Source organism: Notamacropus eugenii, chromosome X, assembly GCF_028372415.1.
Source record: "Notamacropus eugenii isolate mMacEug1 chromosome X, mMacEug1.pri_v2, whole genome shotgun sequence".
NCBI lineage: Eukaryota > Metazoa > Chordata > Mammalia > Diprotodontia > Macropodidae > Notamacropus > Notamacropus eugenii.
In genome coordinates, this window is record NC_092879.1 from 79,658,756 (window position 1) to 79,681,134 (window position 22,379).

At 39.4% G+C, this 22,379-nt stretch overlaps 1 protein-coding gene across 1 annotated transcript in view; it reads left to right on the plus strand.

The window, feature by feature from the left end:
• The window catches only part of LOC140515231 (connector enhancer of kinase suppressor of ras 2-like), a 570,766-nt gene that overhangs the window by 479,559 nt on the left and 68,828 nt on the right, over window positions 1-22,379 (plus strand). The window contains exons 15-17 of the mRNA XM_072625828.1: window positions 10,793-10,841; window positions 13,097-13,272; window positions 16,498-16,571. Of these exons, the coding sequence (XP_072481929.1) occupies window positions 10,793-10,841; window positions 13,097-13,272; window positions 16,498-16,571 (299 nt within the window). The remainder of the gene's footprint in view (window positions 1-10,792; window positions 10,842-13,096; window positions 13,273-16,497; window positions 16,572-22,379) is intronic.

A 22,379-nucleotide genomic window follows, 5' to 3' on the forward strand; every position in this document is an offset into this window, starting at 1 on the left:
AGAGAAAAGTAGACTCAACCTACTGAACAAATGAAATCATGTTTTAATTAAATCTCATAAAGTTCTGTTTTATAAAGAGCTAATGGTTTGGTTTTCATTTTATTTTTTTATGTGTAGATTAATCCCCTCTGGCATCCTTCCAGGGGAAATATTTTAAAACAAATTCCATGTTTTAATTACATGAATGGATGCAGTGCTCAAATGAGATCCCCATGTGTTTATTTTGTCAAAAAATAAAAAAGGAAAAAGAAGCTTTTAAGATTGGTGGCCCTAAAGTTTACCTCTTTGTTCAAGTGACATACTCTCAAGCTATTACTATGCCTAGGTGGCACGTAGGAAAAGAGCTATTTCTGTTGGTAGCCTGGTTGCTCAGGACTCATTTAGATATAATCTGTCTTTGTGAATTTGGAGAAGTTCCATCTTGTTCGCAGATATCTCTCATAAATTTCTCTACAGCAATAACTCTGTATATGATCAAGCCTGTTTTCTGGGTAAGACATGGAATATACATCTTCATTTAATCTGAAGAAATTGCAAGGAATGCATGGAAAAGGAGAAAAGTAGGGAATTTGGAGTCAGTGGATCTGAGTTCAAATCCAGACTACTTACTACCTCTATAATCTTGAACAAGTCATTTCCTTTCCCTAAGACTCAATTTCCTCTTCTATGAAATGAAAAAATTGGACTGCATCATAGCTAAGAACCCTTCCATCCTTAGACACTACGATATCTTTTTCTATGGCTAGTTTAGAAGTGAAAATAATGCTGCTGGTAATACATTTTTCTTTTGGGCCAGGGCCTCAATAGGGCAACCAACAAGTGAAAGCCAGATTGCAGTCATGCCCCATAAATTGAGATATGGAAAATAGGATTGGTGTACAAAGGGATGGAGTTGCAGATAAAAAATGCAGACCTATAATATCTGGAAAGTCTCCAAAAGTGATAGGCATCCAATTATTAGCGTGGGGAGGGGAGATTGTTTAATAAAATCAGATTGGAAATTAATTCTCTGAGAAGTAATATTCCTTCCTGGGTACCTAGAGGATGGTCTAGATAAGCTGTTGAGACTTTAAATTTCTGCCTTCTCATTCATTGAACCATGAAGACAAATTTAAAGCTCCAGAACTTAGTGACAGCTTAATTACATCACCCTTCTCTGTGGTCATATCTGAAATCTTCTTGTTCTCCAAATGGCAAGACTATCTCTGGACATGCACCTCTTTTTGGTATTCTCTGTTCTAATTCAGTAAAATTAAGCCAATGGAAAGAAACCATGGGATACCACCTTTTTCTTTATCACCATCTTATTTCCTCTTACTGGAATAAAAGCAATATTGATGACAAATTCTCAGTCTTTTGGAGAGATAGGCCAAAGTGGCTTATGGGGCTGTTGGTATCTTAGAGTATGACTGTGGTTCCCTAGGACTTATCACTGGTGCCACTTCCTTTCTAGCTTGTGTCCTTTTTCTTTCTCTTTTTCCACAACTGAACCTCAGTCAGCACCAGTGTTCAGAAAAGGGGTGAGTGAATAGTATATGTGTATATAATACATATATGTATATATATACATATATGTATATAGTGCCTCATGCTGCCCTCTGTGCCTTGTCTAATTGTACTGCCCATTGTCACAGATTTGATTAATTTATTTTTTACCCTTGACTTCTGATGGAATTGTTTAAGCCAAATCCCATCTGTTAAGTTTGTTTTATAAAAGCAGTGATTGCTCATAGAACACCAAAACAGGATATGGTCTCGATGGACTGAAGTAGAAATAGTCTGTATGCATAGGAACATTTTGAGAACATTTAGGGATGAATATTCAAGGTGGAGAGGAGCCATTCCACGTTTGAGTGTAGAAAAGGAATGATAGGAAGAAATAAAGGAAATACTTAATGCATAGCAATAGCAGCAAGATTCGGGATGGCGGAAATAGGGAGTGAAGGAGAGTTTGCAGGACTTTGGCAAGTCTGAGCAATGAGAAAGATGAGGAGAAAATCAAGAGAGATGCAAATGTTGTTTTGCAATATTTACTGCTCTTTTTGAATTACAGTTTTAAAATGTTAAGATATCTTCAAAAAGTTATTATCCTAACAATTCATGTATAGGTGCACGGTCTGGGGATAACATCTGAGGCACCATCTGATAGGTAGCTAGGTAGATGCATGCATGCATACATACATACATACATATATAATTATAATTACGCTATTGATCTGCCATCAAATAGGCATATGCTTTCAGCTGGGTTTGCAGGAGTGAGGATGTATCTGTACTGTTCTATTCATTGTATTCAACTGGTCCCTTTTCTGAGCAACGGCATAATTTGCAACAGGGCCAGCCCAGGTAGGAACAGAATGGGACTAACTTTCCCTCATTGCAATCAAACCTCCAACTCACATTAAAACAGTGCTCAAGTCAGCTGAAATCACTAGGCACAGCCCCACATTTCAGGGGACAAATACATTTTTAAAGTCCAAAATAAGACCTCAAAAGGTCTATCTCCTGTATACAGGCTATCTTTTTAAGTAAAAATAAGCCATGAGGATGACCCCCAACCTTTCATACCTCTACATGTGAAGGGATGTGGAGAGAGGCTGAAGTTGTGGTTTCATTGGTAGGATAAACTTGTAGTGGAGGAAACTCCCTCTACTCATACAAGTTGGCACCTTCTCTGCAGTGAAGAGTCTTCAGAGAGTTGCCCACAGCACTGAGAGGTTGAAAGCCATGCCCAGGGTCACATGACCAGTATGGCTCTTGACTCCAGGTCTGCAGGCTCTAGGGACACTTCTCCAGTCACTACACCACAGCTGTCTCTCTACATTTGGAAAGGAGCTAAAATACAATTAAATATTGCCTTTGTCTTTTTCTTTTTGCCAGTTTAATGGTTCTCAGTCTTTTGTGTGATCCTGTATGCCTACCAATGGTAAATGACAGTGAAACAATAGCCCTCCATATCTTGTCTCCCTCACATTCAATCAGAAATCAGCCTCTGCATTCACAAAGTCCTGGTGTTTTCCAAGTCTCTTCCCCCGGCAATTTCATCATTAAAAAATGAAGATTCTAATCACTTCCTTTGTATGTGTTGTTATTATTCAGAATGGGAGATACAACCAAAATGATATGAGACTCTGGGGGAAGTCTGGGCTTTTCCCCCACTTTGATTCCTATTTTTCATTGCTTTTATATACCTACTTAAAGTTGCTCAAGGTTTGAACTTGTATCTTAGCCAGAGGCTGACAATAGTATCATCCACTGGAATTTCCCACATATGTTCTCTGTTCTCAGGCACACTGATGCCATTTTGTTTATTTTGTCTCTTCCTTCACAGTGTTTTTCTATGGACTAGCTTACAGCAGCTAGGCGGCACAGCAGATAGAGTGCTATACCTGGAGTCAAGAATAACTGAGTTCAAATGTGGCCTCAGATACTTACTAGCTTTGTGACCCTGGGCAAGTCACTTAACCAGGTTTGCATCATCAGTTTCCTCATCTGTAAAATGAGTTGAAGAAGGAAATGACAAACAGCTCCAGTATCTTTGCCAAGAAAATCCCAAATGGGGGCATGAAGAGTCGGACACGATTGAAATGACTGAACAAAAATGGACTAGCTTTCCCGGCATTTTGGTCTCAAATTTCAGGGCAGGCTAGAAGAATGTTTAATCCAAGAAAGCATTCTCTTTTCAGTATTTTCCACTCTTGGCCTAAAACAAAATTTTCCCATCATAATGTCTCTGAACAGCTGGCCTGACTATATAGTCACATTTGCTTATCCATGTTAGTAGAGGAAGGGGGACATGAGTCAGATAATCTAAAACTCATTTCTTTTTTACTTTGGAGTATGATGCGTGTCTGCTTGTGTATAAATACACACACATATGTTTTAGCAACAGATTTAGCTTCTCAACTGTTTGAGGATAATATTAGAATGGGCTTCTATTCCCTGAGTATATACTGATTGATGCAAGAGCAGGTGGTCTAACCATGAACAGAAAACTGTAAATTAGCCATTAACAAACATTTGCCAGGAAGCAGCCAGTTCATGGGCTGCAGCACTTTGGAGATGAAAGGAATAATATAGACTTCAATCATTTCTTCAAAGGTTTTTGGGGTATCACTAAAGAAATATTGACAGGAAAGTGCCTGTTGATTCTATATCTAGGGTACTTTGTATAGACTTGGAATAATCTCCCATTTTTTGGAAACTTAACTAAATATACCAATATACACTGACTCCTAATTATTCAAGGAAACCAGGTCAAGAAGTAACATAGCTAATTCATTGCTTTTCTAAAGTCAGATTAAAGACTAGGAAAGTTGGCCAGGATATGCCAAATACTTTTTTGAATCATGAATGAAGATAGGGCTAGTCTTCAAGTGAAGATCAGTCAGTCAGTCAACAAGCATTTATTAAGTGCCTACTAGGAAAACAAAGAAAGGCTTCATACCAGATGCCTAGAATGCTCTGCCCACTCACCTCTGCTTCTTGGGCTCCAGTTGCTCCCTAGCTTTCTTCAAGACTGAACTCTAATCTTACCAAGCCCAGAGAGAGAGAGAGAGAGAAACAGAGACACGGAGAGAGAGATAGGGAGACAGAGACAGAGACAGAGAGAGAGAGAGACAGAGACAGAGACAGAGACAGAGACAGAGACAGAGAGACAGAAAGAGAGAGAGAGAGTATTATCTTTTAGAAACTGCAAGTTGCCCAGGGTAGGCAAAGGATTTCTTTCCCTCATTCTCTTCATTGGTCCTTTTCTGTCTGTTCTAAGCTCTTATTCTCTGATTCTTTCCTTCTTTTGTCTCTATATTCTGCATGGATTTAAAATTTTAAAGTTCTGAGGCACCTCTTTTGAATTTCTGTGTTATTGCTTTGCAGATCTTGTCCCCTTCCTCCAGTCTACTTGTGCCTTACTTTTAGAAATAACAACCCCTGGAGAGAGAAAGAGAGAAGATAGAAGCAATGTCCCATGGTAGAAATTTTTCTATGTCCCTAATTGTGTAGCTTATTACGAGCCCCTGCTTTCTGTATGATCATTTTTCCCATTTCCCATGAAATTTCCATTCTAGGTCCATGCCTTCCCACATTGATTCCTCTTCTGAGGCAGGATGCTGTGCATGGAGGTACAAGTCTCTCACAGGCTGTGGTCTCTCTAAGTACCATATCCCTGCAAGTTATGTTCATTGCAAGGTCCCAATCTCCCATTATAGAATGTCTCCTTCTCCCATGGCAGTTTTCTTCAGTAAGACCCCCACCACCAGTAAATTCAGATTTTCCTCTTTCTTTCCCCTTGTTTCAATCACTCCCCCCTTTGCCACACCACACTTTCTCCCATAAGTTCCCTTCCTTTTGGGAGACTACAGGAGTTATTTTCCCATTCTGGTTTACCATCATCTTGATTAGGGTATATCACACATTCCCTTTCATCTTCCTTCTTCTCCATTCTTACATGCCCTTTCATTCTGCAGTTCACTCCAACAAAAAAATGTTGATTCACCTGTAGGTCAAGTTTGCTGAAGTTTAGTCGATGATATTTCAAGCCTATTCCCTACAATCAGTTTTTACATTTGAGTTACACTTTTACCCATTTTTCCTTGCAGGCTTTTAGAAAGGAAATTCTTAGTGGTCCTTCTCTTATTTTGTCAACAAGCACTAAGTGCCTACTACCTGTGAAATCTGGACAGTCGACCAGTGCCATGCCAGGAAACTGAATCACTTCCATTTGCACTGTCTTAGGAAGATTCTGAAAATCATCTGGCAGGATAAGGTACTAGACACTGAGGTCCTTGCTTGAACTAAACTGCCAAGCATTCAAACTCTGCTTCAGAGACCACAGCTCTGATGGGCTGGCCACGTTGTTCAAATGCAAAACACACGCTTGCCAAAAAGAATATTTTATGGAGAACTTACACAGGGCAAGTGTTCGCATGGTAGTCAGAAGAAACAATACAAGGACACTCTCAAGGTGTCTCTTAAGAATTTTGGAATTGATTGTGTGACATGGGAGACACTGGAACAGGACCACTCAGTGTGGCTTGCCCACATCAGAGAAGGTGCTGTGCTTATGAGCAAACCAGAATTGGAACAGCTCAAAGGAAACACAGAATGAGCACATTTAGATTATCCACCCCAAATGTTCACGTAGACTCTTTGTGCCTGACCTGTGGTAGAGCATTGTGAGCTCATACTGGTCTGATCAACCACAGTCAGACTCATTGAAACTTGACTCTAGCACAGAGATGTCATTTTGGTCCTCTTCAAGAATAAAGGACAACAATAAAAAGCTAGGTGAAATAATAAACACCTTTGACAAAGTTGCAGGTTACAAAATAAACCCACACAAATCTTCTGCATTTCTATATATTACTAACAAAGCCCAACAGCAAGAGATAGAAAGAGAAATCCCATTTAAAGCTACAGTAGACGCTATAAAATATCTAGGAGCCTACCTGCCAAAACAAACTCAGGGACTATATGAACACAATTACAAAACACTTTTGGCACAAATAAAGTCAGATCTAAGTAAGTGGAAAAACGTCAGTTGCTGGTGGGTAGGCTGAGACCCTATAATAAAAATGACAATTCTACCTAAATTAATTTACTTATGCAGTGCCATACCAATCAAACTATCAGATAATTATTTTCTAGACCTAGAAAAAATAATATTAAAATTCATCTGGAAGAACAAAAGGTCCAGAATATCAAGGGAACTAATGAAAAGAAATGCTAGGGAAGGCGGCCTAGCTCTACCAGATGTCAAATTGTATTATGAAGTAGTAATTATCAAAACCACTTGGTACTGGCTAAGAAACAGAAGGTTAGACAAGTAGAATATGCTAGGTACTCAAGATACAGCAGTCAATGAATATAGCAATCTACTGTTTGATAAACCCAAGGACCCTAGCTTCTGGGATAAGAAGTCACTGGTCAACAACATTGCTGGGAAAACTAGATAACAGTGTGGCGGAAACTGGGCATAGACCAATGCCTGATACCGTACACAAGAATAAAGTCCTAACGGGTACATGATCTAGGTATAAAGATTGATACTATAAACAAATTAGTGGAGCAAGTAATAGTGTATTTATCATATTTATGAAGAATGGAAAAATTTTTGTCTAAACAAGAGACAGAAAACATTATGAAGTGCAAAATGGATAACTTTGATTACATTAAATTGAAAAGTTTTTGCATAACCAAACCCAATGCCACCAAGATTAGGAGGGAAGCAGAAAACTGGGAAAGAATTTTTGCAACTACTGTCTGTGATAAAGGCCTCATTTCTAAAATATATAGAGAACTGAGTCGAATGTACAAGAATACAAGTCATTCTTTAATTGAAAAATGGTCAAAGGACATGAACAGACAGTTTTCAGAGTTAGAAATTAAAGCTTTCTCTACTCATATGAAAAAATGCTCTAAATCACTATTGATTAGAGAGATGCAAATCAAAACAACTCTGAGGTACCACATCACACCTATCAGATTGGCTGACATGACAAAACAGAAAGATGATAAATGTTGGAGAAGATGTGGGAGAGTTGGAACACGAATAACATTGTTGGTGAAGCTGTGAGCTGATCCAACCATTCTCCAGAGCAATTTGGAACTAAGCCCAAAGGGCTACAAAAATGTGCATACCCTTTGACCCAGCAATACCACTTCTAGGACTGTACCCCAAAGAGATCATAAAAATGAGAAAGGGTCCCACATGCACAAAAATATTTATAGCAGCTCTCTTTGTGGTGGCCAAAAACTGGAAACCAAGTGGATGCCCATCCATTGGGAAATGACTGAATAAATTGTGGTATATGAATGTAATGGAATACTATTGTACTATGAGAAATGATGAACAGGAAGACTTCAAAGAGGCCTGGAAAGACTTATATGAACTGATGCTGAGTGAAAGAGAACTTTGTACACAGCAACAACCACAGTGTGTGAGGAATTTTTCTGGTAGACTTGGTACTTCATTGTTATGCAATGATTTAAAAAATTCCCAGTGGTCTTTTGAGGGAAAATGCCTTCCATATCCAGAGAAAGAACTATGGAATTGGATTGCAGAATGATGCGGACCATTTTCTTTTGTATTATGTTTTGCTTTGTTTTATGGTTTCTCCCATTCATTTTAATTCTTCTATTCAACATGACTAAGGTGAAAATGTATTTAATAAGAATGTATGTGTTAAACCTATATAAAATTGTATGCCATCTCAGGGAGGGAAGGGGGAGGGAGGGGGGAAGGAGGGGAAGGGAAGGGAAAAAATCTAAGATATATGGAAGTGATTGTAGAACATTGAAAACAAATAAAATAATTTTTAAAAAACTAAGAACGAAGGACAACAACCAACTACAGTGCAAAGCACTATGCTAAGCACTGGTGATACAAAGAAAGACAAAAGAAAATCCTTGCTCTCAAGGAGCTCACAGCCTAATGGTGAAGACATGCAAACAACTATATACAAACAAGATATTTACAGGATAAATTGGAGATGAGCAACAGAGAAAAGGCACAAGAATTAAGGGGGATTGAAAAAGGCTTCTTGGAGAAGGCAGAATTTTAGCTCAGATCTAAAGGAAGTCAGAGAGCCCATGAGATAGAGATGAACAGCAAGGAAGCCAGACTCACTAGATCCCAGACTATGTGGAAGGGAATAAGGTGTAACCCCCCAAGCACACAGGTATACTTGTGCTTTAGGAAGGTCAATTTGACAGCCAAGTAGAGTCTGGATTGGAATGGGTAGAGACTTGAGGCAGGGAGACCAGTCAGTGAACTAGTTCAATAGTCTAGGCATGAGGTGATGAGGGACTTTACCAGGGTTGTGGTGGTATTGGAGGAGAGAAGAAGGTGTATAGGAGAGATGCTGCAAGTGCAAAATTGACAGATCTTGGCAACAGATTGGACATGAGTGTTGAGGAGTGAGAAGTCAAGGATGAGATCAAGGTTGTGAGCCTGGGTGAGTGGGAGAAGGGTGGTACCCTCAACAGCAATATGCAAGTTTGGAAGGGGGAAGGTTTGGGAACAAAGATAATGAGTTCAGTCTTGGTCATACTGATTTTAAGTTGTCTGCAAGAGAGCCAGTTCAAGACATCTAGAAGGCAGTTGGAGATGTGAGTGAGACTGGAGGTCAGCAGAGAGGTTAGGGCTGGCTAAATAGATCCGAAAATCAACAACAGAGATATGATAACTGAATTCATGATAATTACTGATATAGCCAAGTGAAATGGTACATAGAGAGAAGATGCCCTAGGAGAGAACCCTGTGGACATCCACAGTTAACAGGTGGGACCCGGATGATGACTGAGCAAAAGATACTGAGGAGTGTTCAGACAGGTAGGAGAAGAAACAGGAAAGAGTACTGCCATGAAAACCTAGAGAAAAGATTGTGATCAACAGTGTCAAAGACTGCAAGGAGGTCAAGAAGGATGAACACCAATAAAGGCCATTGGACTTGGCAATGAAGAAACCATTGGTAACTTTAGAAAAGGTAGTTTCAGTTCAATAATCAAGTTGGAAGACAGATTATAGAGACTTAAGGGAAAGGAAAGGAAGTCTTCAATTGTAGACTGTCTTCTTAAAGAGTTTAGCCACAAAAGGGAGAAGATTAATGGGATGATAGCAGGAATGGATAGAACAAATGGGATCTTTTCTGAGTATGGGGGGAGGCATGGACATGTTTGTAGGTAGTAGGGAAGGAGCCATTAGACAGGGAGAGATTAAAGTAAATGAGAAAGTAGGGCTGATGGAGGGGACAGCCTGCTGGGGAAAGGAAGGAATGGCATCGCCTGGACCTTTCATGGCTGTTAGTTTTGCTTCCCCTTCTGGTATTTTTGTTGGCAAAGCAAATAATCTGCTCAGTCCAGTTTTTATAGGAATGTTTCAAATGCCTCTTTTTTTTATTGAATACTCATCTTTTTTCATCAATGATTAGGTTCAGATTTGCAGAGTATGTCTTCATTTTGAGCTCCTTTGCTCTTTAAAATACATTATTCTATTTCCTTCTGTGGTTTCCCTTTAGGGTACATGATGTCTTAGATTGGAGATAGTTTCAATTGCTTTGTCTCTTGTGTATACTTCTTATTTTGGGGAAGCTTGAGAGGTCATGAAGATAGTGGGAAATGTCTAGTCCTCCATTTCCTGCCACTAACTTAGTGTGTGAATTTGGGCCTCAGTTTTCTCATCTGTGAAATGGAGATAATCATCATCATCCAGTTCTTCCACCCACCCAGGGCCATTGTGAAGATAAATGAGAGAATAAATGAGAGAGTGATTGGAAAACATATAAGGCACTTTATATAAAATGCTATTCACATGTGAAATAGTGTTCTTTTACTAATAACACCATTTATTGGAGAAACACAATAAGACAATGAGAAGTTAACATAAGAAAAACAAATGAACTGGAAAGGACCTAGAGGAGTCTTTGTTTTTTCACCTTAGATTGGAAGGATGTATATGGGCTCTGTTGAAAAGCATTTGCCTAAATCTCTTATGCAGCGCTTTAAGGATACAAATGTTAGCTCATTATCAGTAAAATACAACCTTCAGGCAGTCAAGTGTCTGATATAAGCCAATAAAGCAGATTCTTTCTGTATACAATTAGCTTGCTACTCTTTGAATACGCCTTTAAAAATCTGCTGCCATTCAAAATTCATTTTTTTCTGTTTCTTGAAATGACAGCAATGAACAAAACCATGGGTATAAACACATACAATGTGATAGTTTAATAAGTATGATTACTATTGTATGAAGCATGAACTGTTATTAATTCACATTTTTTTCTTTTTCTAATAGTCTTTCCACTACACTTCCTTGAGAGAAAAAACCAAGAAATGGTCCAGAGGTAAATTATAGAAATTACTCTTTGTTATTCAATTTTTTTTTAAATCTCTTCTCATTTTTTTCCTTCTACAAAGATTGGGCCATGTTCAACATGCAGAAGGGGTCTTGTTTTCTGATTGATCTTCTGAAATTAAGAGAATTTCTTCCCATCATTAATTTCCCATTTAACAGTCATACTTTAATAAGTTATCTCAAGTCTCATCATCCATATTCAGACCTAAAATCCAGAAAAAGTAACCCAATCCCAGATCATAGTATATTGGGATCCCAAGCAGCCTGAGTAACGCTTAGTGCATGATATAATAGACTGAGAGCCAAAAGACTTGGGTTCTAATCCCAGCTTTGCCACTAACTAACTCATTGTGCAACTTCAAGTGGGTCACTTCGTGTGTTTGGTGGGCTTCAGTATTCTCCTCTCAAAAATGAATGGGATAGATTAGATCAGAGATGTCACTCAGTTGCTGAGCCACGTGTAGCCTACCACACTCCCGAATGCAGTCCAAACCAGATTCAAATGTATTTGGGAAATATTTAACAAAATTTTTAAAATATATAATAAAATGTAGATGACATTACATTTTAAAAGCTAAGTCAATATGCAGCCTGCGGGGATACTTACGAATGGTTGAGTGGCCCTTGTTTCTCCCTTTTTGACTCCACTGGATTAGATCATTTATATACTCCTAATTTGTCTGTGGCTCACTAGCATTGACCATAGCATTAAGGTAATCATTTGGAAAGTCAGCTGCTCTCTGGGAAGCACCCACCCACTCCGAATAAAACCATTCAAAAGATGGAGCAGTGTCCTCTTAGCTCATTGAAACAGTGGCCAAACCAAAAGATGCTCCAGCACTTTCACAGAAACAAACCAACCCATTCCTAAGACTTAAGGACAAAGAAGATTGCTTAGAAGAAGTAGCCAAGGACAGGGGAAAGTGTGGCTGCTGCTGCTTTGTAAAGAAGCCCCCACTGCTACCTGCCTCAAGGCTTCATCAGGAACATGCAGGGTTGGCACAGTAGTGGGCTTGATCCTATCTCTGAAGGCACAAACAGGAAAGGTCTCTAGGTTCTGAATGTTGCCCAGGGTGCTATGGTCTCTGTGGTAGTTAGCACATCTGTTATGAGCTGGACCCTGGAGTAAGGGTTAAAAAAAAAGCAATTTAATGTGCTACAAACTTCTAACAGTGTGGCACAGCTGTAAGACAATTATAATTAATGTAACAACATAAACTGGATTTTTCCAACGAAAATGTCTAATACTGTAATTAAATTTGCCTCAGGCTTTGCAGGAAAAGTGATATAGGCACCAGGGAAGAACTCAGTTCATAGAAGAGATACTGAAATTTCATGGTTATTAAGTAAGATGTTTAGAATTTAAGAAAACAAAGGGTCAAATCCTGCTGCCAAACAGAGTCCGTCATAGAACTGAGAGTAGAGCTGATGCAGACATTATTGTTTTGTTCTTCTACTGTAGTTGAAATTAAATTCCAAAGGAACACTTATAGTTTATCAGCTTTGTACCTGAGAATGTGAATGTGAATGCAACTACTGACCCAGAGACTTAGGTCAGGATCTTTTGCTGACATGTGACAATAACTCAAACTAAAAAATGTTTTGGTGGATGAACCTGCTGAGTCAGTTGGCTCTGAGTTACTGGTGGAGCCCAGCAGAGCAGTCTGGCAGGGTTCCGTGTTAAATACTGTATTTATATGGTCATCACTTCCCTTTGCAAAGAACTGTCCTAGTGGGGTTGATCACAGCAGTCAAACACTCCAGCCACTAACCAATCTAGAAGCAAGAGGAGGAAAAAAACACTAAATCTATTTTAGGAAAAGACATTTTCGACAACCTAATGACTATCAAAGTCCAAACCTGCGTTGATTTCTTTTTTCATCGCACAAATATTTTCGGACTCTTATACAGACATGAATTTTTTGGAACACACCCTTGAACGTAGTTGCCAATCTGTTCTTTGCAAAGATTGTTCCATAGTATTATGGAAAGAAGGAATCTTTCTTTTTATGGGTGGATTCTTGTTCGCAGTGGTAAAGATGCCACTGTTCGTATAGAAAATAATTCTTTGTCAGGTATTGCTGGCTAGATGACTGTTAATAGATTGGGGTAAACCACCAGTGATTAAAAAGCCAGAGTAGTATTCTTTTTGTTTAGCTGGCTTTCTCCTGTTACGTCCCTATCCTGGGCAGCAAGCTGTCTGTAGAGAAATTCATTTCTGCCTTGTCTTCCTTCACCCCACAGGGAGTTCTTGGAACAGTGGAAGCCGAAGACGCATCTCTTGCAAAGACTTGGGCCATGGAGACTGCGAAGGTTGGCTGTGGAAGAAGAATGATGGCAAAGGCTACTTCACCCAGAAATGGAGAAAATACTGGTTCATTCTAAAAGAATCATCCCTCTACTGGTACACCAACCCAGAAGTAAGTGTATCGAGAGGGAGAGAATCTCCGTCAAATTCTTCTGACCCAGAGAAGCCTTGGCTCAATTAGACAAGGGTATTTCTGATAAATTCATAAGCAATGGCTTGCTAACAGTATCTAATAGTAGGAGGCAAGTCAATAAAGGCACAACTCTTACTGGAAGATAATTCACAGACACTAATATTTTTAAAGAGGGTGTGCAAATGGGAAAGTTTATATCCTATAGTCAAAAGCACTCAAACATTTCCCATTATGAAGAAATACTACTCCCTGGTTTTTATGCCTACAGTAAATAGAAAAAAATTACTTTTCTCTATTGCCTCTTCATCTTGTTGATCCAATAACTGATAAAAATCATAGGACCAAACTAATTCTCCTTCCAGAAAAAATCAAATACAAATATGGAAGAAGATTGTCATATCCAAGAATAAATATGTAATGTTGTAGAAGAAACTCTTGATTTGAAATCAGAGGACCCAGGTCATTATCTTTGTGACCTTGAGGGAGTCCTTGCCATGTCTGAGCCTCAGTTTCCTCCTCTGCAAAATTAGAGGAATGGACTTTAAGTCCTTTCCACCTCAGAACTCCCATGATCTTTCTAAATACAAAGGAGTGTCATGGATTGGCTTGCAAGAATGTCAGGAAGACAAACCTATACAAGCAAGCAAGTAAAGAGCTTGCATTTACTAAGCATATACTCTATCCTGGGCAGGGAGGTAACTACTGCAATGAATTGATGCCTGGGTAAATCGTTAAGAACAAAGATGACTTTCAAGTTCTGTTCCAAGGGAAGAGAAGGATGAAGAAAGGAGAGCTAGCCAAACCTAACAGACTACAGGGCAAAAGAGTGACTCTCCAACTCCTGTTCTGCTTCCCTCTTTACTATTAAGGAGAATAACCTTCAGGACAGGAGGGAAGCCCAAGGCAGATGAGGAGATATGAGTTCACTCCGAAATATGAGCTTTATTTCCCTACCAGGGACTGAAAGGCTCTGGAGAGGAGAATGAAAAGATCAGCGATCTCTTAGAAACTTTGGAGAACAAAAGTACAAAAAATTCCCTGCAGACTGACAAATCCATCCCAGTTGTCCAAGAGGGAGATGAAGGTAGATTCTCCAAACCATAAACCTTGATGCTAGTCCCCAGAAAATTCTAGGACCCTTTAATTAAATGAATTCTTTGTGAATGCTCAGTAAGGAAAACAGTGATTATTTGAGTTGGCATGGGTTCATTAACAACAAGTCATGCCAAACTGGCCCTATTTCCTTTCTAACTAAACTGCTGGATTATTCTGTAAGCATCATGTATCTGGATTTTACCAAGGCATTTTACAAGATCTTTCTAATATCCTTGTGGACAGCATAGAGAAAGATTAGTTCAGTTAGGAGCCAACAACAACAGTGATAAACGACTATCCTGGAGAGTAGTGTGCCACATGGGTTTCTATCATTGTTGTTGTTCAGTTGTTCCAATTGTGTCCAACTCTTGTGACCCCATTTGAGATTTTCTTAGCAAAGATACTGGAGTGGTTTGCTATTTTCTTCTTCAGCTCATTTTACAGGTGAGGTAAGTAAGGTAAACAGGGTGAAGTGACTTCCCCAGGGTCACACAGCTAGGAAGTATCTGAGTCCAGATGAACTCAGCAAGATGAATCTTCTGATTCCAAGCCCAGCACTCTATCTCCTATGGTGCCACCTAGCTACCTTGACTATTTCACCTTTTTATCAGTGACTTGGATAAAGAAAGATGATATGCTCATCCATTTTGTGAGTGACAGAAGTCACAGAAGTGAGGAGGATAGTTTATATGCTAGATAATAAAATCAGGATCCAAAAAGATCATTGTGATGATCTAGAAGAAAGGTAAAATTTAACAGAAATAAATATACACTTCTGCATTCTGGTTTTAAAAAATCAACTGCAAAGGGATTGGGGGAAGCTTGCCTTTAAAAAGATTTCAATGGACTGGAAGCTCAATATAAGCCAACACTGTCATGTGACTTCCAAAAAGAATTGAACGTAGTTGCTTTGGCTACATAAAGAGAAGTATAATATCCTGATCAACCTAGGCTGTCATTCCACCAGATTCTGCCTTGACTGGGCCACATTTCAAGTGATTGTTCCAGTTCTAGGAGATTGGTGCATTCAAAGAGGTACCTTTTTAAATGAAAATATGTCCCAAGGAAGGGGCCTGGGATAGACAATGAAATGGGAAAAAAATTTCATATGAAGAATAGTTGAAAGAACTGGGAATGTTTAGTCTGGAAATAAGCCTTCAGTCATAGGATTTAGCATTGGGAGGAATGTTAGAATTTGTCTAGTCCAAGCCTTTTATTTTACTGATGAGGAAACTGAGGCTGAAAGTGTTAAGTGCCTCACCCTGGGTCACATAGGTCCTCCAATCCAAGTTCAGCCTTCTTTTCACTGTCACAGAATGCTGACTTTTATACCCCTGAAGAAATGGCAGCTCAGCCTGAATGACTTAATAGATTCAACACAGAATAGCATAAGGGATTTGCAGAGCCCATACTCCTCCATGCTCTATAGACTATTGGAATACGCTCGGCTTGTGTCATTCATAGCAAGTCTCAAGACACAGTCATGTCAGGACTGCACAAAGAGACTCTGTCGCAGTCTCTGCCATCCCCCACACACATCCACCCCATGCAGCTCACTTAAGTTTTCTGCTTCACACTTTTCATCTCTGACGTGAGAACATGACTTATCTACTGCCCAGCAATGATGAGTCAATTAATTTGTAAAGATTTTTAAAGCACTTTGGAGATAAAAAATGATTAGTGCATATAAATGTTGTTTTGTACTGGCCAATTTAACATGGTTTAGAAATGTGTGTGTGTTGCTCTGAGTGGTAATGTGGCTGCTGGTCTTTATTGATGCATTGTTTGTTAATCTCTGCTTTGAATGCCCCAGAAGATGTTGAAAGTTATTTGCATATTTTGAAGCAACTCTGTGTTATCATTAACAGAGAAGAGATTGTTGTTCTCACTGGTTTAATGAATGCACGGTTCATTCACTTTACAGAAAGCTGTTTCGAGTACATGCTAAGTAAACTGCTGCATTCTTGAATAAACAGTCAAGGAAAATATGTTCATTACCACATTTGTGACCTGGCTCAGAGTCGGGTGATATAACTGATACTCTCCTTCATTTTGAGGCCCAGCTTTGTTTAAAATGTTTATTCAACATTCTCTTTTCTTTTCTGGTAGGACGAAAAAGCTGAAGGATTCATCAGTTTACCTGAATTCCGCATTGACCGCGCTAGCGAGTGCCGAAAGAAATAGTAAGTAGCTGCTCAGACTCCCCAGGTAGTCCAGTGGGCAAAAGAGGGTGCAAGGAAAGAAAATGCAGCTAACTCCCCACCATTACGGCCCATTTCTGCATGGAGATGCTTTCATTGTTGGATCAGGGCTGAAAAATGTCTCATAGGTTGCATTTTACAGGACCTTCTGGGTCTTATTTTTTTTCATTTCTGCTTTTAAAAAATCGTTTCAATGGAATATATACAGCAGCAAAATTCACTGCCTTTTGGGCTTATATTTCCTTAGCTTCCATTTTAACAAGCTGAATAAAACAGGAAATCCATTAATAAAGGGAAAACCACTAAATTCATTCTTCACCAAGAAGATAAAATGTCGTTAATTTCAGTCTAAGGTAGATTCTCAGCCTCCTCCCTCATCCCCCACAGGATGCTATAGGAGTTAATGCCATGATATCATGCGACCTGTTGAGATTATTATTGTAGTAGGCTTAATTTAATCTGTATAAAGAGGCTCTTTGAGACACATGCATACACACACAGAGGTATTTCTAAGGATAAGCAATTCAAACTGTACCTATTTATGACTTAAAGCTCCACTTCAGTCATATTGCACAAAGTACAAAATATAGGAGAAATTGATCTATCCTAAAGGCATGTTGAACGATAGGCATTTGTCAACATTGATGTAATTTGAAAACTTGATTGGGCTAGTATTGCCATAATTAAAACTGACAGTTGCCAAGTTCAGTGGGTTTAATACAACAATTGAAACATTTTAAAACTAGTTCACTATCTGGTTTTTTGTTTGTCTAACTACTATCTTAACTTTCCAAGGAAAATAATGAAAACCTCTTACTTGCACTAGCTGGAGAAAAAAGTCATATCAATTAAATTCTCTTAGCAGAATATTTCCATCTCTAACCTAATATCCTGGGATGTCTACTCTTGAACAATGCCCTTCAAATGATTTGTTGGTCTTCCCAAAGCTATCAAAGTAATTAAGCATAGAAACATTTGTAAGGTTACCAGGAGTTACTATCAACATCCAGACATCTTAGGTCTTTCATGGACTTTTTAATGACATATGTCACAGACATAGACTTAGACTACTACCACCACCACCACCATCCCATCCCCAACCAAGGGTTCTCAGGTAATTGGGCAATACATCTAAAAGGCATGATTCTGCTTCCCTTCTCTTGTTCACATCCTCAAAGAACAGAAGAAAATGTCCCAATGGAGTAATCAAGAGTAATCAAAAGGATTTGATGAATCTCAGTAGGAATAAGAGGTCAAAATAGAAATCAAGAACCCAAGCCATAAATAATGGCCTAAGGAATAGACATCTAAATGAGTGACTTAATGAATGCCTAAGTGCCTACTACATGTCAAGTAGTATGCATATGTATAGAATATAGCACTCAGTCCTCATCTTTCTTAATCTCTCTGTAGCATTTGATTCTGTTGGTCACTCTCTCCTTGATGAGTTTTTATGACTCTTCTCTCTTGTCCATCTGCTTCTCTGTTATCTTTGACTAGATCTCCCTCTTTGTCATGCCCACCAACTGTGGGTATCCCCCAAGGTTCTATCCCATACACTTTTCTCTTTTCACTTTTTATTGTTTCTCTTGGTAATCTCATCGGCTCCCTTGGGGTCAATTTTCATCTCTGTGCAGATGATTCCTAGCCTGTTCATCCTGCCCTAACCTCTCTCATGAGCTGTTACAACCCCCACAGCCCCAACTACATCTCTTGTGTACATCCCCTTCTCTCCATGACATAGCTTTTACCCAAGGTCAGGCCCTCACCACTCCTCCCAGGCACTATTGCAATAACGATCTCATTGGCCTCTCTTTCTCAAGTCTCTCTCTTCTCCAATCTGTCCTTCATTACCGCTCCTGATTTTTCTTTTCTCCTTCCTTTTCTAGTCCAATCCTTCTCTTCATTTTCAACACTTTTTCCTTCAGCTCTGACCTTCTGTCCTCTCCTCCAGCTTCTTTTAAAGCCCTCCCACGTTTCCTTTCCCCACATCTAATCCTTCTCCTTCACAATTCCAAAATCCTTTATGAATTAATGCTCATGTTCAAGTGTAGGAAGGCCTTTTGAAACAGCATGCTGAACAACTAGAAAGATGATTGAAGACAGGAAATGGGCTCATAAAAAAACAGAATTTTGTTATGATGTAAGGAGGAACATTGATCAATGTAGTATTTAAAAATACTGACTAGACTGCTAAGAAAGGTATCGTTTCTATCCCAAGACTTCTTCAATAAGATAACCATTTCTCCTGAATAGTTCATATATTCATGCCTGATAGCAAAGGCATAATCCAGATGTGTTCGTGTGAACTTTTCCAGCTGCTTCACTTTGCCCCTCCTAGATTTTTTTGTTGTTGCTTTGTTTCTAGAACAATAAAAAAAAAAAAACAGGAAAAATAGATACATTCAGTTCATTATCTGCATGTTTCCAGGCATCTGGATGGCCAACATTATGGAGGCAGAATGTCTTGAATTTTAATTGAATTTTGAAAGTTTGCTTCTGGAGATTTCATCTCACATAAGCAGCACACCTGGCATTTCATCCATTTCTCCTCCATACCAGCCACTGTCCTGAGTGCTGGGGCTATAGGTACAAAAGAGATGTGCCAGTTGTAAAGATTTTCACAAACTTTTTCTCATTATACTAGAAGTCAGTGATTATCGTTAAGATGAGCTCTAGTGACTCTACAAAGAATGTGTGAAAATGAACACGTGAAATGAAAAAAGATTAGGTAGAAAACATAAAGAACCACCATTTTGTCTTTTTAAAAGGGGAATACCACCATCTAAGCAAATCGTTTTCAGTATCTAAAAGTACCAAATAACTGAGCATATAACATTAAGCACATAAAATGTAAGGGAGCCTGGTAGAAAGTCAGAGGTTGTATGGCTTCCTTCTAATTAACTGAAAAGGGGAAAGGAATGATAGTCCTTTTGAAGAGAAAACTAGCGCTTTCTTTCTGAAAGTGAGGTCGGTGGTAGAAGAGAAACTATTGAATTAAACAATTTCTATTACTATCCAAGTCACAAACTGAGTAGAAAACCTTTGAGAAATCCTACCTGGAGCGTGCTATCATTGAGTTTCTTGAAACAACCCTTTGAGATTCAGTCAGTCAGTCAACAAACATTAATTAGGCATCTGCTAAGTGCTTGAAATACAAAGAAAGGTGAGAAAAGGTCCCTGCCCTCAAGGAGCCCACATTCTAAAGCAGAGACAGAAGCCAGGTAGAGGGCTATGTACATACAAGATCTAGACAGTGTAAATGGAAGGAAGCTTAAAGGGCAGGGATTGGGGGGTGAGGATAGGAAAGCTGAGTCTTGAAGGAAGCTAGGAATCAGAGGTGAGGAGGGAGAGCATTCCATGAATGAGAAGACCATGAACAGAAATTCATGAAAGCAGGAGATGGAGCATGGAAAAGCAAGCAACTGAGTCATAGAAGACACAAAAGGGTGAAAGTGTTAGAAAGCTGGAAAGGTAGAAAGGAGGTGAAGGGTTTTAAATGCCATGCGGAGAACTTTTTTTGATCCTAGAGATAATTTGGAACCATTAGACTTTATTGAAGTGAGAAAAGGGTTGGTGCCATGGTCAAACCTGTGTTTTAGGAGTAAAAATTGGCAGGTAAGTGGAGGATAGATCAGAGTGAGGAGAGACTTGAGGCAGGGAAACCAAGGAGAAGCATATTGCTTTAGTCCAGGAGACAGGTAGTGAAGACCTGTACAAAGGCAATGGCTCTGTTAGTAAAGAGAAGGGGCCAAATACAAGAAAGATATTATGAAAGTAAAAACCAACAAGATTGGACAACAGAATGGATGTGCAATGAGAGTATAAAGTCAAGAATGAAATCCAGATTGTGAGCCAGGATGACTGGGAGGATGATGGTACCCTGGACAGTAATAGGAAAGAAAGGAAATGGGGAGGGGTTATGGGAAAAGATGAGTTCTGCTTTAAATATGTTGAACTTGAGGTACCCATGGGACATCTAACTCACAATGTCTAAGCAGCAGTTGTTAAGAGATTAGAGCTGGATCCAAAGATCTAGGAATCATTTGTGTAGAGGTGAAAGTTGAACCCATGGTAGCTGATGAGATCTCCCAAGTGAGATCGAATAGAGAGAAAAGAGAAGAGGGCCCAGGACAGATCCTGGAGGAATACTCACTATTAATGAATGTAACCTGTTATAGGATGCAGCAAAGGAGACTGAGAAAGGGTGAAACAGGAAGGAGGAGATCCAAGAGAGAGCAATGTCACAAAAAAACCTAGAGAGGAGAGAGGATCCAGGAGGAGAGGCTGATCTAGGCAGGGAAGTTGATCCAGGAGGGGAGACTGATCACCAGTGTCCAAAGTTGCAGAGAGGTCAAGAAGGATGAGGTCCAAGAAAAGGTCATTTATTAGATTTGTGAATTAAGTGATCATTGATAACTTTGAAGAGAGCAGTCAAATGATTAAGGCAGAAGCTAGATTAGAGAGGAGTTAGAAGTGAGCAACTAGAAAATGGAGTCACCTCATGTAGATAGTTTTCTCAAGGAGAGGACAGGAAGTACAGGATGAAAACTGTTGGGGATAATTGGACCAAGTAAGGGTAATTTGCAGATGATGGGAGTATGTGTCTATGTGTGTCTGTGTCTGTGTGTGTAGGCAGCAGGGAAGAAGCCAGCAGAAAGGGAAAGAATCAAGATTAGAATGTGAAAATGATGGAGGGGGCAATCTGGTGGAAAGATGAGAGGATATGGGATCAAAGGTGCATGTCCAGAGGTTTGCCTTAGCAAGGAGAAGGGCTGCCTCTTCCTTTGAGATAGGGAAGGGTGAAGGAGGAGATAATGAGGGAAGATGTTTAAGTGATGTAAGAAGAGGAAAGGCCAAAGGAGCTCTTAGGGAACAGTTGCAATTTTTTCCTTGAAATATGAGGCAAGGTTCTCAGCTGAGAGGCAGGGGAGGGGAAGGGAGTGCCTTGGGAGGACTGAGGACGGATGAAAATGTTTGGGAGAGCCACTGTGATTAAAGGATGATGAATCAATTAGGGAAGTGTAAAAAGATTGCCTGGCTGCAATAGAGATCAGTTGAGATTATGTAGCATAAATGTGTAGTGGCCCCAATCAGGACAGTTTCATAGTTATTTTCCAGCTCCACTCAGCTGCACATGAATAAAAGCAAGTTGTCCAAGATTAAGTTTTGACAAGGTGCAACTGGCTGTAGGACAAGGGGGCAAGGGTTAAGAGGATAGAGGATAGTGTAGAGTTTAACTCAAGAGGGTCCTATTGGTATTATTATCCCCATTTAATAGATAAGGAAACTGAGGTTCAGGGAAGTTGAGTATCTTGCCTATGGTCACACTGCTAATAAATATTATTGGAAGGATTCAGACCCAGATCTCCTTGCTCTGAGTCCAACACATTTTTCCATGGGGTCTTAACACTTCCACGCCATGTAGGTATTTGTGTATGTACGTATATATAAATATAAGTCATGTATGCATACACATATTTTCCTTAGTGCCATATTGTTTAGTTGTCAGTTTGGTCCCAGATTCAACAAAAATGAATAAAGAGAGGTCCAGACAAAGGTTGTTTTTATTCCAAAGTAAGGCATCCAGTGTGTGCTGCCTTGGGCAGTGGTAGGGCTCCCTCTCACTGGCAGCATTCAAGCAGAGACTCTCTGGCCATTTGTTGGATATACTGGACAGTCAATTCTTGTTCTGGTATCCCTTGGACTGGGTAGTCTCCGAGGTTTCTTCCAACTCTGTGATTCTTCGTTCACAAATCTTGTGGATGAACAACCTAGTTCTCTACATTT